At 35.1% G+C, this 19,396-nt stretch overlaps 2 protein-coding genes across 2 annotated transcripts in view; both read left to right on the forward strand.

Annotated features, from left to right (window-relative positions):
* The first annotated feature begins 4,169 nt into the window (after positions 1-4,169).
* On the forward strand, positions 4,170-5,603 carry LOC129004213 (myosin-10-like). Its single transcript, XM_054432696.1, has 2 exons — positions 4,170-4,381; positions 4,779-5,603. Exons 1-2 carry the CDS (start codon positions 4,247-4,249, stop codon positions 5,406-5,408), a joined length of 765 nt encoding a protein of 254 aa, XP_054288671.1. The 5' UTR covers positions 4,170-4,246; the 3' UTR covers positions 5,409-5,603.
* A 4,998-nt stretch (positions 5,604-10,601) lies between these two features.
* LOC129003769 (AP-3 complex subunit beta-2) overlaps positions 10,602-19,396 on the forward strand; it is a 32,181-nt gene continuing 23,386 nt past the window's right edge. The window contains exons 1-9 of the mRNA XM_054432063.1: positions 10,602-10,662; positions 11,462-11,593; positions 12,972-13,047; positions 13,403-13,573; positions 14,517-14,677; positions 16,197-16,299; positions 16,840-16,986; positions 17,262-17,408; positions 18,169-18,321. Of these exons, the coding sequence (XP_054288038.1) occupies positions 11,487-11,593; positions 12,972-13,047; positions 13,403-13,573; positions 14,517-14,677; positions 16,197-16,299; positions 16,840-16,986; positions 17,262-17,408; positions 18,169-18,321 (1,065 nt within the window). The 5' untranslated portion in view covers positions 10,602-10,662; positions 11,462-11,486. The remainder of the gene's footprint in view (positions 10,663-11,461; positions 11,594-12,971; positions 13,048-13,402; positions 13,574-14,516; positions 14,678-16,196; positions 16,300-16,839; positions 16,987-17,261; positions 17,409-18,168; positions 18,322-19,396) is intronic.

The following is a 19,396-nucleotide window of genomic DNA, read 5'->3' on the forward strand; positions in this document are numbered from 1 at the left end:
ACAAAACAAATTTTGTTTTATTACTCTGAGTTTGGGCTAATAAAATATCATGGTGGACATATTCCGGCTATGCTGTTACTTAGTCAAGGGTTTTTTGTTAAATCCTTTATGTCGTAAACTAGTTTGTACACTTATAATTTTGACTCAGAATCAGTGCCAAGGATTACCTTTATACGTAGCGTACTGGATATTACCGGATATACTTAAAAAAAATAGCTACTAGACAAGTGGTATAGCCTACTTTTGCTATAATATGAATTTATAATTAATTTGCTTATCTATTTTGTGCCTGTTTTTCACAAAAAACTATTACCGTAATTTAGAGTCCACAAACATTGAATGATGAATAGTGCAAGTAGTAGTGTTCTCATCACATTGAAAACACTGATAGCTCGCGTTTGTGTGTGTGGATGATATCCGCATGAGTAATGGACTAATTTTAACTTCAACTTACAGTGTGAGTGGATGCATTTAACAACACTGATGTTAGAAACATATCTTAAAATGTTCTGATGTTCTAGTATTGATTAACGATCTCAATAATTATGAGCTGAACCCAATCATTAAGTTTTTTCGTTGGAATTTGGATACTATTTGATTATAATTAGGTATGCAGTTCGAGGGATCCAGAATGTGCGTAACTTACACAAACGTCGGCTGTTCCATTTTACGATGTTTCTCCCCGCGGCGACAGACGCAAAGCGTAACTTCAACGTCACATTGGATTATCTTTAATCTTACAAGACATTTAACTTAACTTTGTCAAAGCATAGAATAACCAAAATTAAATTTTTTATCTTAGCTTTAGCGTTTGGACCTATAAAATAGTGTTACCTGTTCAAGAAAGGTTGTAGTTTGGTTTTGGCTCGAAATCCCATCAAAATTCAGTTATAAACGTACTCCATGATAAAATACATTATATTTCAAAGCTAACCTAGTAATTTTAAAGTGCTACATATGCGCACTTTAAATAGTTACTGCCAAACCAATATAGCATGTAAGGATTTAAAAATATAATAATTTTCACTCACATAGTACATTTTACTCATCTTTGGGAAGTGAATAATATAACAATGGCTAAACATACCTCTTCAGACAATCCTTAAAAAACTGTACTATAGTGTCGTTTAAACTTGCTACATATGTTTATGCGGTTTTGTTTAAACTCCGCCATTGCCAGGCTAAAAAAAGAGGTCCACACGAGGTTTCGTCAGAATAAGCTATACACATTTTAAACATGGCAGGAAAGACACAAAAACGATTAAAGGCAGTTATCTATTGAGATTGATTAACTTCGTATACAGCATTTACATTTTGTAGGCGGTTTTAGAGGAAGAAATCTCTCCCATCCACTTGATCCTTCGAAACAATAACTCAACCAGCTGAGGTAGGCCTAACCCAAAACCTCAATCAGCTTCAACATATACAAACAAAAAAGTAGTGGGAGAACTTCCCCTCACCTAAATTTTGTGAACAGACTATAATAAAGACATTTGTATTTATTTTATTGTCAGAGGACGCTTCCGAAGATGGACTCACGACTACTGGAGACGTGGATGGGCCGTAGACAGTACGTGGAGGAGAAGACTTTGTGGCGAGGGGAGGTGACCCCCAACATCAAGTCACATGTTACAGGATCGGAGATACAGAAGGCAGAGAGGGACCAGGAGGTGGGGAGTCTCAGGTTGTGCCTTAAAGGTAACATCAGCTGTCAGCTGTTATGTGTGTAGAAAGCAGAAGTTAACAAAGTAAATAACTTGATCAGAATCGTACGTGTTATTAAATTACCTGATAGTACAAAAGTTCGTCAAATAACACTTGTAATAATTACATTGTTTACTCACAAGACGGTAAATACAAATAAAAGATGGTAAAAAATGATCGATTTCGATTGTACACTCCAATCATCATCTGGCCCAATAGGCGAATTACACTTACCATCTTGTATATCTATTAACAGTTTTGTGAGTAAACACAAGTGTTTTATGACGTATTTTTGTACTTTCATGTAAACAAAATGTTGCAATATCCCCAATTGACGAACAGGTCTTCCTTCTTGGTATGATAAGCTACGTCCACAATTATACAGAATGGACCGTATAAGTAATGTAATCAATGAGGCTTTGAATGCTAAGAAATTATCCCCATAGAAAAATCTAGATGATAAATAAAACTTGAGCTGTGTAGTAGTGAAGAGGAAATGGGGCATTTCTATGCTAGTTTACAATGTTTTTGTTACAAGTAACAAAGATTTTGTTACCTTATGACTACGGAAGAGTACCTTTTATCACGGGATTGGACACTGAACAAAGTGATCTAAGAAAAAATCAAAATTGAGCAATACAAGTAAAAAGCTTCTTCATTATGTCTAACGATAGTTTGTGTTAATTATACAAGCAGATATTCCTAATTTTTATATATTTTTTTAGAAACACAGACGGCCCTGGACTCCACCCGTGAAGAATTGGCTAATTTATTAGAGTCGTTGACAAAGTGAGTTTAAATGTTTAAAGGGTTAGAAGTTAGATATTATTTCAAATGAACGAAATATTCAACCACTTTATTGTATACACCCTTTAACAGTAGGAAGGGTATGCCTCCTCTAAAGGTAGACTGTATTCGAAAGTTCCGCTTTAGAAATAAAATCAACTTTACGATTAATACAACTTTTGATGAAATTCTCGTTTAGAATTATTGGCAATGATGTTGCATAAAAATTATGGTTCTTGATTTCTGGTTCAACGCCGCAAAACATAATTGACAAGTAGTTTGCTATCTGTCATTCCTGTGTTATGTATTTTGTTGTACGGGATTTTTGTGCCCATAGAAAATGATTGCTTCCAGAGAGCTAGAAGATCAGAAGTTACAGCATGCAAAGCAGCTGGCAGCCAAGGAGGAAGAGATAGATGCTCTTCGTTCCAGACAGAATATGACCATCCAGGAGTTGGTGAGGGGAGCGCGGGAGACACTGGAAGAACTGGAAACACAACTTGAAACTGTTAGTAGAGTATAAACGATGTTGAAGTTGACGCAAGAAACTAGCATTTAGACATCCGAGAAGAATAGTTACGAACCATCAGGCTAATTGGGCTGCGATTAGTATATTTCATCACTAGGGCGCAAAATGACTCTTTTCAATCCGAGCTCAAGACCGAGACGAAGCCGATTTCGGATAATGAGCGAGGGGTTGAAAATAAAGTTTTGCAGTGTGATGAACAATATTTCTTTGTCATATTGTATCATTAACTAACAAACAAAGCTAAAAAACTAAAATAATTTTCAAGATAATCTAATCCTTCAAAATGACTTCCAACTTGTTTTCAATTCTGCTAATGTAAATAATCAGCTCAATCATTTCGTCCATTACGATTGTGTTACTGTACATTATACAATCGATTTGTCGAATAATTTACAAGAATGCAACAATAAGATATAACCTAACCTAATAAACCAATCGATAAATAATTTCGATCTATGCGTTTGCCTACAATCGAAATTCGCAACTGTTTACAACGGCGGACTTTTACTCCCTAGGGCGTAAAAATACTACTTTAGACCCGCAACGCATGTAATGTAATCAAACGGCTGACTTTGCTGCAGTATGTCGAAAATTGTATATGTTAGTTGTAGTGGTGAAGAGGCTACCTGAAAATAGTCCATGTGTCATTTCTTTGGCCAAGAGGAATGGCAAATACAATTCTTCGGGTGACTTTTGGACTGTATGCAATATTGAAAATTTTCCCTCTTTTTTATCTTCAAACTTATAGAAAATTAAAATGTTATAAAATAAATTATAGTATAAGAATTATTCAAAATTGTATAAATTATTAATGAATATTTTTAGTAGCTAAAACCATCTCAAGATTAATCAGAACCTCTCCGTTGATCATCATGTTTTTGGCATCAGTATAGCTATTTGTTATTGAGGTCATAGTTGATGTAGACTTTCTGGATATTATAACTCAGGTAGGATACGTTTCTTATGCGAGGGCGATTAGGTTCTATATTTCCTTTCCACTGTCCACTATGATTCTACAGAAAGGTTTTCCGTTTAGAATCACTAGTTTAGGTTTTGTGTATTTGTTTGTCTTTGTAATAGAGCAAAGCATTTTGAATATAATAAATTGTTCATTCGTATACAAAATTAATTATTTCAATGTTGGTTGAAAAGGCAAAACTGTCAGAAGGAGAAGCCCTTGTACAACTCACAGAGGCGCAAAAGGAAATTGAATTAAAAACCAGTAAAATGAAAGATTTGGAGGTTTTGTTGGAGAAAATGTGCCAAGAGTTGGATCAAGTCAAGGGAAAATGGAAAAGCACCAAGCACGCCCACGGGAAAGTCGTTGAGGAAAAGGAACTGTGGAAAAAGTACGCAGAGAAGGTAATATAACTTTATGGTTGTTTCAATAGATTAATATACAGTGTAAACGTTATGTAACTAATGTAAAATGTAGGTTTGCACAAATTTAATGTTGATCAGTAGTAGCAATAACTTCTCCCAATGTAATGCTAATATGCCTAGTACTATTGACTATATAGGTATATATAGTCAATGCTAGTACCCTGTAAACTATGTGCTATACTTTATTCGTTAGTGTTTGTAATGTTGGTAGATTGAATCGTAACTAAGATTTGATTTCAAATATGAGAAACATAATTGGTATTTGATTTTAAATACCATTCATTGGCTCATTTTTAACTTCAACTATATTAGTACGTTGAACATGTTAAATAATTTATACCTACTACTACTACTATTTGTAATTTATTTCTTTTAGATAGAAGACGAAAGAAAATCCAATCAGAGAGGACTAGAGCTGGAAAGAAAAGTTTTCAACAAATTAACCCAAATTGAAACCCTCCTTAAGAGTGAGAAACAACACCAAAATATTGTACTAAGCCATTTGGACAGTTTCGGGAGCGATTTAATAAGTGAGGTTAGAAGTCTACAGACCCTCAAACAAACACAGACTGATAAGATCTGGAAACTGGCCTCTGAGACACAAACAGATGCACCTGATGAAGATACAAGTGTTTTGAAAATCCTTGAACAAGACAATGCCGAGTTGCAAGATAAGTTGAACAAGACTGAGTGTGAGTTACAAACCGCTTTATTGCAAAACTCTACTCTGAGAGGGGTGATTTTAAAGATGAAAAGCGACAGAGAAAATCTAGACAGAGCGAAAGAACTAGAAGAAGAAGACGCGCGAGTCTCTAAATTAGAGGCTAGCGTTAGGTTGATAAAGAACAATTTTGTAAACGGCCAAAATGAGGTTTGTATTTGCAGCGCTCTTCAGGACGTCCAAAAAGAAATCGCTTGTCTTAAGAATAAAAATGTCGTGAGCAACATAGCAACTCCTAGGCCTTTGAAGCCTGCTTTTACAAGGAAGAAAATATTAAACGTGTAACACAACGGTATTTTGTATAGATTAGACGATGTTTGGCTTTAAAAAGTCCCTCCAAAATGAAGACATTTTAATTTGAATTGTGGTTAAGTCAAAAAAGACTAATCTTGTTACTATACCTATTAAAATAACCTCAAAACTAAAATGTTATTGCTCGGTTATCTTATGTAGATTTGTTAAACTCGAATTTTTTAACAAGAGTTATTGCATATTTTCTTTAAATTAAAAAAAAAAATACCACCCTGGCTTACGAAACTGTTGCAAAAGCACAATAGATGTGGCATAGTTGTTTCTTTCTGATAATAATGTATATTTTACTACATTATATGACTTGAAAATGTTGAAATGTTGAATTAAAATTTCAACTCATGATATTAATAAAAAATTTTATGTTCTTATTGTTATTAAATTGTTATTTCACTCCACCCTTCTCCATTGTTATTTTGTACGATCTCTCGTCGTAGGCCTACTTTGTAAGCGGTCAGCTCGCATCAAGGTTGCCATAGACAGTTAATCAGCTTTATCTCCCGTAACTGGTTGTGTGTGTGTGTGTTTGTGTGTGTGTCGACGTCCACTCCAAGTGCGAATTGTTACCAATTAGCTACGGATTATGAGAAACATGTATTCAATAATCACTTCACAATAGGATCGCATCAGGCGGGATGTGTAATCTAGCCTAACCTAACCGCACCACTGAACCGTCGGCGGAACTGAGGTAAACCTAACCGCACATTTCCACTGGAGGATATTTGTCGTGAAAGTACTTCAGTTAATTTATAGTTTATACAGTCAGAGCCTGTTTCAACTTGGTATTGAGTTGTTTAACACTAATGGTTCAGCATCAAGTTTTTTTTTTTAGCATTGTACAGTATGGAAGGCGTAAATTATTTTTAGTGGTTAGAGCGCGAGACTCCGGTTCCTGGGGTCCCGGGCTCAAACCCCACCAAATCACCAATGGATTTTATCTAAGTGATATTACCGTAACCCCTAGTTCTAGCCTGAAGTAATGTGAAAACAATTCCGGGCTCGTGCCTAGTGACATAGGAATAAAATTATTCTTCACATATCTAATTCAAGGAAATTACTGTCTGACTCAAGTGTATATCTACCAGATAAAAAGTATTTTATTTTATTTCCTTCCCTTTGAGTTGTCTATGTAAGAGCTATGTGATTAAATCGTCTACGAAGCTACTCAAGCAGATTTAATGTATTTCCTTGACTGAGGTATTCGAAAATGGTATTCCGCAAAAATAACACGTTGCTCGTTACAAATTGGAACTACAGTACTGACAAAATATTATATCTTTATTTTAATGTGTTATTTTAAACCCCGCTCTCCTTCGGGATAAATGCATTAATTAAGGCACAGATAAAATCAACAATAATGTTTAATGTTGTTTAAGTCTATCTCAAATTTGTATAAACTTCATTTAGGAATGAAAACTTCCGAACTCAATTCATCCTTCTTCCTTTGTCATACTCCTGAAACATACGAGCATTCTGAATATGAAAAAATCAATCATGTTTGTTATTGCAATCTGAGAGCTTGCACAAAACTTGCGAGGGTCTGTACCGGGAGCGTGCGTTATTAATGCATGTGTTGGGAGGGTCCCATTCATTCTGTCAATGGTCTCTTTGAATGCATTCAGACGCAGAGCTTTACTGCAACCCTTAAAGTTTTGCCTTTTCTATTTTTATTTTTAAAAGTTTTGAAAGACTTCTCAATATAATGTTAATGTACAACACAAATACTGCACCGTACTGTGATTGTGTGCTTCAGGTGAAATAGCTATACACCTCAATGTGTATTAAACTTTCCTTCGTGGATTTGTCGTCCTCATCCATCAGTTTCAGATCTTTACTTGTCCATTTTTGGGGCTTAAAGCCAACGAACAGCAGCTCCAGTAAGTTTCTTCTACCAGAGACATGCGGTACTGTCTACATCAATGCACTGAAACATTAGCGGATAGGAAGCACAAAATAGCAAGTATGCAAAGTAATTAATTGCTAATATACCGTATACTTTGTTTTGCGTTTAGCATAAGATCGAACTGAAGGAGCAGTCGTTTGCTGGAAAATGTTTAGTTGAAACTGCGTTCTGGAAATTTGAACTGCGACAGAATTAATGTGTATAAGTTCTTGTGTTCACTATATTGAAGCTAAAAACATCGAATGAATGTTGGACATCCTTTCATCCTAGTTTATATGTAGGCCAAATCACAGAAAACATAATAACAGAATATATATACCGGCGTTAGTTTCAAGGTCTATATTGGCCATTGCATAGTGGAGTGGTCCTAGAGCTATAAAGCTTGGTATGAAGGTGATTTTGAAATTCAAATTCAATTCCATTTCAGAAACAAACAATAATTCACTATCTACTTGTGGAAAGGAAGGTGACGACAAGAGCTCTAAGATCGATGAAGTCGCAGTGCAGACAGAGTCAACAGGTCTAGTTTGTTAGCAATCACCAAATGTTCCTTGTATTTTTAGTGGTTTTCATCAAAAATTATTTAAAAAACCTATGGGTATGGATATAAGAAAAACGAAATGCAATCGCTTTAAATTACTGTTCCTCTATTGGTAACACTTTTTTGGGTAGGATTTAGGATAATAACTTTCGTAAACACTAAAATTATTTATGCGCGATTTGATAACGTTGAAAGTAAAATGCTTCGTTCGAATATGCGAACAAAATCTTCGAATTACTTGTTATCATCGACAATGATGATATAAACATTTTTTCTTAATTAATTAAATTGTATTCTGCAAACATAGAATTCATTGGATGGCCAAATTATTCCATGATTATTATTATTATTATTATTATTATTATTATTACTTTAGAGGAAGTCACGTTAATGCACCATTTTTATTTCTTATTTGTCACCTTAAGTGGTTCTAAAAACATCCACATAGGTAGTACAAAGTTTCTCGACAAAGCTGCTTCCACATGTACTATAGATCAGTGAGCTATTTATTGATGCCCTTCGACCCGATATAATTCCATGTCGAAATAAATATCTGGGATTTAAACTTTGATTGGCCGGGAATCGTAGAAACTTGCGAGGTCTAGTGGTCGCAAAGCCAAACAAAACTTCATAAGAAATTTAATATCGCAAGTTATATTGATTATAAAAGTATATATATATCAAATACTTTGGAAGAGTTTAAGGACTCTAATATGAGGATGGTCGTGGTTATAGAAATGTTCTTTTCACTATTTTATGAAAAAGCGAACAATAGATATTTTTTTTCGAATGTTATCATTTTATTTGAAAATCCATATCAGCTGGTCGGTAATTAAGTAAAGGAAGCAGGGCTGCCAGCTTATGAGTTTGTTTAGTCACCAAACCACGGCTACCTATTACTCCAGACCGCAGCCTTCGAAGTGGCAACGTCGCAAGTGGTGTTGTTACAGCTGTTATGTTTGGAGGCACCTAATGGTATTTTTGCTTTTTTTAAGAATACGAAAGCTTGGTTACAGGACTAAGAAAATATTGACTCCATTTTAAATGTACATAAATAGATTTTCAATTTATATTGTTTTGGTTTTCAGTTCTATGTTTTATTTTCAATCTTTTAATAAATTTTTATTTATTAATTTAAATAAATAATACGCGAATTAATGAGCTGGTGTCACCTATCTGCCATGTTATCTTATGGGACGTCTGGCGCTAAAAAAACACTACTTGCGACGTTGCCGATTTTACCAGGTCGCGGCCTGGAAAGAAAGGTGGCCGTGTACCAAACACATACTCTAAACTTACGTAATTTGTGGCCTGACAGTTCGAACCTATTAGTTTTATGTCATAGTAGGGCCTAAATTTTATAGCTTTTTTATGCATTTTTATAGCTTATGCATTTTCTTATAACATCTTACTAAAGATTTTTGTAATTATTTGGTTAGATAGACCATTGGCCTTGGTTTGTGTTTTTATAAGGGAACGATTTAAGACCCGATCTTATTATATTTTTATTCCATCATTATTGTTGTATAACATAGCATTATTAATTCATAGTCCGCAATGACAAAAAGTATGTGGGTGGTGTCTAACATAATAAGATTGCAAGCATTCCTTTTTTTAAATAGAGTATACTATGTGCAAACTATCACGATACTAACAACAAACCGTACTTAACGCTTTTTCGTTGCCAACATTTTACAGTCCTTTCAAGCGTCTGGTCTTCGTCAGATAGTGGAGAGACACCATTGCTTACCATAAGCACTTGTGTCCATATTTTAAAAATTAGCAACGCTTGATAGTCTAGTCCTAGTCTAACAACTGGAGGTTGAAATTATTGAGTTTTAGTTGCACAATTTTATGCACTGACATTATTGTTTGTTAGTATTAAGTACAGATCGGCCAAAACTTCTGTGCGCGCGGACAGGTCGCTACTTGCCGAACTAAAACATACGGGTACCGGTTATTGGCAGAGTTGGGGGTAGGGTTTAAGTGAGTATTAAGACACAAATGTTTTCACAAAAGTACCCCCGCCAAGCCAAATCCTCGCCAGACCAGATCTAGGCGCGAGCACAGAAACTTTGGCCAAACTGTACATTGGAAGTAGCACTGGAACTAGGGGCTATTCCTAATTTAGTATTCTATTTAGGGAGATTGTAGTAAAAGCCATGGGCAAATGAGCTGGTCGATTCGTCTAGTTGGTACCATCATAACAAAATTGTACAGCATGTCGATTTTTTTAGCAGGGTTGCCATACCACTGCTACATCCACTTGTATTTTTACTTTCTAGCTCAATGGTATATATTTGTAATTTTTACAACAGACAATAGAAAGATTTAATCGCCTGAACTTGGTTTGTACTAACCATTGACTATACACCTCTACGTAGAGGTGTATAGTCAATGGTACTAACTTATCCAAGTATAAGACCACCAAGTATAAGATTTAGTGATTATAATCTATGGTTGGAACTACTCCTTCTCTGTGTCTATACACTGACGTTCCTATAGTCAGCTGCTGTTAACTGTTGGAACTGTCACGAATGATGGCCGAAACAGCCGAAATATCTTACATTTTGTTTAAATGTAAGTGAGGTTATCTTCAATTTATTAAATTTACAGAAGTATCGTCTGTTTTGTGGTATTTATTACATTATTTATGCTAAATATATACTTTTTTACTTTTGTAGGCCTATTTTGATGGTCACCAAAACCGTTTCTTTGATTTGACCAGATTTAATTTTAAGACATATAGGCTAGCCAAGGATTGGAAATCAATACAAGTCCATATAGTAAGTTACAGTATTTTAATAACCTTATCTCATGAACCATTGAGTCTTATAATCAGTAAAACTTTGACACATATCGTAATCTAATAATTTTTGGGATGTATATACTAATGTAAAAATGAACTATTAAGAATAGCCTAGCTCGATAGTTCACAGTGACAGATAACCAAGCCCTAGGCAAGACTTGTGTCTTATCTAAGGCATATTTATTAATTATGCCACGGTTCTGATTGACTGTTTGTATTTAATGTCAATTATGTAATGGGTTTTTTAATTAAGTTCATGGGTACACTTCCATGTCTGTTGGCACAAACAACCGAATGAGTAATATTGATTATTCGATTGTTTAGTTCGATATATCGTTTGGTTAGGTTAACCTTACCTAACTAACCAAACGATATATCGATCGATATTTTTCATTCGGTTGTTTGTGCCAACAGATATGGAAGTGTACCCAATTTCATATTATTTTACAGTGTACGATACATTCTTTTTAACAGTAACTTATGCTACCGACCTGCAAGGTCCTGCACTTTCCTTTAATTTTGTGATATTTTGCTCTGTCTTTGGAACAACAGTTTTATTGTTGGTATTTGAGCTTATATTCAACATTTATATTGAATTAACATTTCATCCGATTACATACAGCAGGATCTCTGCATAATTGCATTCTTTAACATTTTTAGCGAGCAATTTGTTGTCTTACTGGAATAGCCTAGGTAAGTTAAGTTCTTGGCCTATTTCTTTTTACACACCTACTCAGTATATTTTGCCTTTAAAGATTTTATCTCCATTGTACCAGGCTAGGAGCAATTGCAGCTCACAGCATGGCTAATAACGGGTCATACAGCAATGATCGCTCCTCCGCGAGTGCGGACATCGACTATGCCACTGATCCTGCTTCAGGAAGTTTTTTCAACTCCGATTACAAAAAGTAAGTGCCAGTAGCTTGAAATACCTAGGTGTATTATTTCTTTCAATAAATACCTACCTACAACAAACAGATGATAGCCTACCACCGCCCCACAAACCTGCAGACTAAGCGATTTTTTTCATTTTCCTTATTCTATTTTCACTAATCTAAAAACTTTCATGTTTATTCCCTACTTAATATCATTAATTTAACAGTACTTAGGTTTTGCTGCTATAGGGGAGAGTTTTTATAATGAAATGTTAACTTAAATTAGTATGAGATGAATTCGGCCCCGGATTCAGGTCTTAATACCATTAGACCTACAGTACCTGATAGCTTATTCTCTCCTATGGGAAATTCACATAAAAGAAATATTTGTCTCTTATCAGTTAAGCCCTGCTATGTTTAAATGACTACAAGGTTAATGTGTAGTGGCTATTGAGTCTACTGTAAGAATCCATAGATTTTGTTGGGCCTCAACTAGGCTACATAATGTCCGATGACTTCCATAATCCTTCTAGCAACATACTCCTCCAAAACTAAAGTTAAGTCAACTTGGACAGTCAGCAGACAGTCTGTCAACACAGTTTTGGATACAAGTTTCCGATGTGTTTTGCGTCCACACTAGCCAGCCAGTGTTTCTGTGTTTGTTGGTTTGGCAAACGAGGATGACGTAATTATATCCTGTCCGGGCTTCAGAACCATGGTGCTAAGAACCAAGGAATAGACAATGATGGACCCATTGGAGAACATTTTCTTGAGCAAGGTTCGTACTATGGTCACAATCTTCTATCAGACCTTCAGATTAGGTGAAGGATTTAGGAACCTCACTAGGTTGACTTCTAAAGATTTCATACTTTTACTGGGCTTTGTTGGTCCTAAAATTTTAAACTTGACGAGATGAACAATTCAATAAAATGTCATATAATAATATAAATTATTGAAAACTAATTCCAAAACTTTCAATAAACTCAATCCATCTCTTTTATTTTATTACCGCCCAAAAATCATAATATTACCGCTTTGCAAAATGGGCCGAATGTTGAACACCTTCGGCTTGTATCCAGTCTCCTGTCTTCAGACATGTCCACACATGCAGACTTGAGACAAAAGTTTTGTCTCTTGTCTCCGTGTTTCCCATTCGAACGGGAAACAGAAAACACTGTATTTTGTCTCCAGAAACACCGAAATTTGTCTGCCGACAGTCGGCCGACTTACTGGAGACATCGCTGGAGACAAATGGCAACACTCCGGAGACAGTCGGCAGACAATGTTTCCGCAGACAAATCGCCATGTGTGGACAAGGCATTAGACTAGTGGGACAGAGAAGCTATGTCAAAAGTGCTTGCAAGCTATATTTTTAAATACATTTTTATACGCCAAGTGTTTTCTTTTTTAGACATGAAGATCTAAAGCAAATGCTGGACATGAACAAAGATAGTATGAAGTTGGAAGCTATGAAAAGAATCATAGGGGTGAGTTGATAGCATTTAGAAATGGTTTAGCCTTGTAAAACTTATTTAACCATCAAGTTTATTATGGCGAGCATTGTTTTATGGTTTTTATGATTAGGCCTGGATCAGTAACGCTTATTATTAATTATCTTACAACTGATGAACAGAGGAATAAAATGACACCTCCCCCTCCCCCATGTGCATTTGACAATACCATAAACTGCTCAGGAGGATATTAAGTTGAAATAACATATTTTACATTGCTCTTAAACTTTAATTGCGTCAAATTCATCAAAGTTTCTTCAAACTAAAAAACATGAAAATGGCATTTTCTTTCATTTAAGTTAGTTAAAGGTTATTTTGTGTGCTGTTTTAGATGGTTGCAAAGGGCAGGGACGCTTCCGACTTGTTTCCAGCTGTAGTGAAAAACGTTGTGTCTAAAAACATAGAAGTCAAGAAGCTGGTGTACGTTTACCTAGTCAGATACGCAGAGGAACAGCAAGACCTGGCGTTGCTCTCCATCTCTACTTTCCAACGAGCTCTAAAGGTATCAGATAATACTTAAATATAAGAATGTCTACTATCATGATCCAGTAGGCCCAAATGGTGTGATAGACTTTTTAGAAAAGTTCTAAAGTTGGGACTAGGCCTAATCATAAGTTTAAAAATATAACAGTTGCAGAACCCATTATATTGGAATGGGTCTACACTGTGGTCGAAACTAAATGTGTAGAATGATAAGAAGGGCAAACAAATGGCGAAAAAGGGTCCAATTCGAGTTGCGACCAGGGGTCCCAGGCCTCTTTGAAAATTCTTTAAACACGACTTATGAACTATTTTTTATGTCCTTAAGCTTTATAGGTTGACTAGTTAATGGAATTTGCAACAGTGGAATCCCAAATATGTCCTTGCAGAAAGGTCCTGTATATACCGTATGACTTCCCAGTATTATTCTTCCCTACCGGTACTGCCTTAGAACTGATCGTAACCTTGCTACACTAATGGTCGTAGAAGCTAAAAAAAAAGTAGGTAGCCAAAAAGGAAGAAACTCATTTGCAATGAGGCAAATAATATTTCTTGTTTCTCTTGAAATACTGGTGCATTTTCTCCACATACTAAGATTTAGAACCAGAGACTGAAGAGTGGTTGAAACATGATTACAAATATATTGAAATGGTCTTAAGTTAGTAGATATTTTAAGGATTGTTCTGTTAAGTTACTTATATTCTGGGTATCTATGTGGTTATAGTGCTCTCCAAAAAACCAAAAGGTTGCCGGGTCGATCCTGAGTAATAAGCTTTTTGATGGTTCGAAACTGGATCCAGCTGTTCCTGATTATTAGGATATGATTAAATTCTGATCCTGGCTAATTAATCAGCTGAATGAGCTAGTTAAATAAGCATAAAATAAAAGTTGTTCTGTTGTAGGGACTTAATACTAGATACAGTATTATAACAGTTATCATCATGTCTGATAACAATTTTTTTTAGGACCCTAACCAACTGATCCGAGCCAGTGCTCTGCGAGTGCTGTCAAGTATCCGAGTTCCAGTTATTGTTCCGATTGTTATGTTGGCCATCAAGGACTCTGCATCAGACATGTCTCCATATGTCCGGAAAACTGCTGCTCATGCCATCCCAAAACTTTACTGGTAGGCTATGCAATTTCATGATTTTTATTTTTTATACAAGCCATTAAAATATTTAGGTTTTGCTAATTAATATTTCTCTGTTCAATTTAAAGCCTCCATCTATAAGTGTATTGCACATTGACATTTTGGTTAGTTAAACTCTTTAATCATACTTGCTAGAAAAAGGAGAATATTCATTGTAGCCTACTTGAGGAATATTGTTTAGTAAATTTTAGTTAAATTTAGACCATTGTGTTATGACGATATATCCATTTATAAGCATGTCTTGAATTAAAATTTAATTTACATGAAACTAAGAGTAAGTTAAAGGGAGGTCCCACTGAAAATTATAAATTCTTAACTATGTATTATTTTGAGATATTTTAATTTTTATTAGGTAAAATTACTCTACTTGAAACAAAATAACTATTTTTTGACCACTTGTAAACCACCCCCCTCCCCCCACCACCATTTTAACCGAATTTGCAGCCTTTCACAAGAACCGCTAAGGCTTTTTAACTATAAGTAGTAGATAGATGAATGAAGTGTCATTTGATAGAGTATATTACTGCAAACAAAGTTATGTATTAGTTTGAAATTATCTCTTCAGATATTATTTCTACAAGTTTTCAAATTAAGAAAATAACAATAAAATTTTCGCAATATTACAAAAAAATTAAATAATTAAAGTTTCTTTAGATAATTGAAAGCCCATACATAACTTTGTCCCTGTATATGTAAAGAGTAAGCATGCAAAGTTTCACTGCTGTATCTCTAATACCTTTTGAGCCTTAGCATTTTTAGTAAACCAACTCATGGTTTTCTCTACTTTCAAGAATCGCGCGTTTTCTAAAATCAATGGTTTTTGTTAAATTTTAGCCAAAATAAGAGCTCCTAGTTCACTATTTAAGTTTTTATTGTTTACAAGTACTGCTAGTATTACTTTTAAGAACATTTTTGGTCAATATACTTACATAAAAATCTTTTTCAGGCATATGTACAATCCGTGATTATACAAGAAAAACACCGAAGTGATGTTTATTTCACCAAAAATTCGAGTGCACATTCAACTTTAAATATTTTTTACTCCATGAAATATGTAAATTTACATCAAATTGTTGTGTTTTTCTTATATAGGAAGATTTTAATAAAAAATAGGTACAAAAAATAAAAATCCGAAATTTTTGAAATTTTTGACAATTTTTGACAATTTTCAGTGGGACTTCCCCTTAACTATAACAAACGCTCTTAAATTGTGTACCAACGTTAGCAATGTGATTTTATCTGTGTCATGCCTACTGCCTTGCAACAAATAATTTAGTTGTCTTGGGTGTAGTTTTAGTAATGTACATTAACTGCTATTATTTTGTTACAACACCATGAACTTTCAGTCCACCCACTGAGAATGATCTTGGCTTTTGGGCAATCTTCAGCCTTAATTGTCAATAGTGGTAATAAGAACGCTCGACTAAAATTTACAGTAATCTTTAAGTTTAGAATTATTAAAACTGTAGTTTTGAATGTGTTCGTGTACTTTTAGCCTAGACCCTGACCAGAAGGACGAGCTGATTCTTGTCATAGAGAAGCTGCTGTCTGACAGAACCACGTTGGTGGTGGGTTCGGCTGTCATGGCGTTTGAGGAGGTACAATATTTCTGTCTAATGTTTATTTACTTTCAATTTTTTTTACTAGAGATTCAATATTTTCTCCTCTGATTTGCTTGTACGTTTCTCATCAGTGTTCCGTCTTTGCCATGTCACAAAATAAGTGCATTCATGTTACGGGTATTTTCAATCTATTTTTCTCAGGTACCTTACCTACAAATTCAAGACTATGATTTTCTAAAACAAATTCCAAACACTTAAACGACTTTTTCTTGAAATTTGTTTCTAAGTTTATTTTCAATTCAAAAATATTAACTCAGTTGAGAACGGTACGAGAAATAAGGATGTTTGTGAAACCAATTTTAAACTTAATTTTTTTCAAGTAGGTACCGTTACTGCTAGCTGTTTGGTAATTTTCTTTGTTCCGCTCGCCTATTTTACCTATTTACCAAAGGCTCGTCAATTACAAACAGGCCCTAAGCTGACACACAATTTTCTTAGAAGATAAGACCGATGTTTCGGACAGTTAAAAAAAAATCCTGAGTTCTCAGTGATATAAAACATTTTTATTTCCCACAGGTGTGTCCCGAGAGAATAGATCTGATCCATCGCAACTACCGCAAGTTGTGTAACCTGCTGGTGGACGTGGACGAGTGGGGACAAGTCATCATTATCAACATGCTGTCCCGCTATGCTCGCACACAGTTCATTGACCCCAACATTGATGTGAGTACAGTGAGGTCTTCTATTGCAACTGTCATGAAATTTAAACCATGTACTTGAGAACAAGTTTTCTGACAAGGAGCTTAGCAAGTGCATACCTTCAATTGGATTATGTTCTGCCTTTTCTTAATGAAAGTGAGCGAGTCGATTTCAGTTACCAAGAATTTAAATTTCTGAAGAAACATTTAGAAATTAATATTGCAATGATAACACCTGAGACCTTAAAGGCTGTATAAGTTTACTCATTAATATTAATCCTGGACATTCCTCTAATACAGGACGCAGGAATAGACTCGGATGACAACAAGCCCTTCTATGATGATGAAGAGGAGCCCAAGACCAAGAAGCACACAGTCAGTCTGGATCCTGACCATAAGCTACTTCTACGCAATGCAAAACCCCTTCTGCAGAGCCGCAATGCATCTGTAAGTTACATTTTGTATAAAAATTAAATTTATAGGTTGTAGTGATACACTTTTTCTGTAATTGTTCAGACGCACAATTGCTAACAAATGCAGTACCATAAACTAAAAGAATTAAATATAGACTGTCAGCCGTGCTGCATTTACCATAGATTCTTCTGGCGGACACCGCTGGGAGCGCCGTGTAGTTACGTAGTGCGTACACCATAATAGGCAGTATTTGTATGATATTCTACAGTTAATGTTTATTCCTTTATTCAATTTAAAATTTAATGCAAAAATACATAAAAATATGATATATTTGTTCTCTTCAATTACGAGTTGAATGGTTTGACAGGTTTGATAAACCTTTGTAGCTGAAGTATTGGTTGGTATTGAAGTGGTTGAAAAGTTAGGTTAGGTTTCGGATATTTTAGGTTATGTTGTGTCAGGTTACTTCATTCTAAGCTAGATTAGGTAGTGTTGGGTTTGATTAGCTTTTGTTAGGTCATTTTAAATTCAATTTCTTCCGTTTGGACTAGGTCAATATTTGGATTAGGTCAGGAGAGATAAGGCTATTCTTATATTTATTAAATTGGGTTGTATTAGTTTGGTTCAGTTTAGTTTAGGTTTGATTGGGCTGGGCTGGGTTTAAATAGGTTGTGTGATGTAATTAGCTCATAGCTGATTACACTCTTGAATTCTTGATATTTATACTCAAGAGTAAAGGGTAAAACTGTCAAAGAGGTACAAACTATTGGTAATCGTGTATGTTGTACCGCAGGTAGTGATGTCAGTAGCACAGTTGTACCATCACCTGGCTCCTCGCAGTGAGGTTCCCGTGGTGGCCAAGTCCCTCATCAGACTGCTGAGGTCTCACAGGGAAGTTCAGTCGGTTGTGCTGCACTGTATCGCCTCAATCGCCACCGTCAGAAAGGTATGTCAATTGTTAGTTGAGCATGATAGTCTAGACCAAGATAAGATTGTTAGGTAAAAGATTTGTCTTTTTAGCAAATTAAGGTTCTTTCATAGGTCGAAGAATTAAACAACGGTTTATATGCCTCTTATTTTTCAAGATATTTTTTATGTAATGTTCCATTATGACTATTTCTGTGAACAGTTCAAATATGCACGTGAGTAAATGTTCAGTAGAGTCATAATCTCAGATTCGCTGACTTTTCCCGTACTTCAACTTTTTTTGCAAACTATTTATACCTAGAAAATGTGTGCAGTATGTCAAAACATCCTGCTTCCCTGTCTGTACTCTGTAGATCTTCCAAGTGCCACGGACTTAGGACACCTTCTTTTGACTGTACCATAATTGTTTTAGCATACTGCATATCAAACAGTTCAAATCAAATCAAATCTAATCAAAATCCTTTATTTCGTATAAAATAGACAATATTTACAAAATGTAATACAGTAGACTCTTGGTAATTCGAAATTGGTGGGCCAAGCATATAAATTTGAATTATCAAGAGTTTTGAATTATCAAGAGTTCGATTTATCGGGAGAAAAATAAACCATTCGAATTACAGAGAGTTCATTTTTTAATACATACAAAGGTACAGCACGTTACAATAAAACATCATACTGTACCGTATTTTAGTACACTTTTAAACAATCAACAGCTTATTTTTCAGTTACTTTAGTTGCAAAGAAGTCTGTTATTTACCGCTATATATTTCGCCAATAGCTGAACTATCAGCTGTCGACAACTACGTTTGTGCTCAAGGAGATGTCGCGCAATCTAGAGATCGCATTGCCAACTTAGAAAAACAAGTCAGCGAACTAACTCAGACTACTGCTCTAACTAAACAAACATCAAAACGTCCAACACTAGCCTACCATGGGAACAGGATGTACTGTACTGTATAGTTTCCTGTTATAACAGGAAGAGATCACTTCGAATTATAGAGTGTTTTGCCGACTAAACTTCGAATTACTGCGTGACTTTGATTTATAGAGTGTTTTTTCGACGAAACTTCGAATTACAGCATGACTTCGAATTA

This window comes from Macrosteles quadrilineatus, unplaced genomic scaffold, assembly GCF_028750875.1.
Source record: "Macrosteles quadrilineatus isolate MER2022 unplaced genomic scaffold, UCM_ALF_1.0 Scaffold_9__3_contigs__length_116548681, whole genome shotgun sequence".
Taxonomy (NCBI): domain Eukaryota; kingdom Metazoa; phylum Arthropoda; class Insecta; order Hemiptera; family Cicadellidae; genus Macrosteles; species Macrosteles quadrilineatus.

Bases quoted from the DNA above. Each gene is read 5' to 3' on its own strand.
- LOC129004213 (XM_054432696.1), top strand. From the start codon at position 4,247: ATGAAAGATTTGGAGGTTTTGTTGGAGAAAATGTGCCAAGAGTTGGAT. The intron at 4,382-4,778 runs GTAATATAACTT...TATTTCTTTTAG, and splicing joins GGAAAAAGTACGCAGAGAAG to ATAGAAGACGAAAGAAAATC.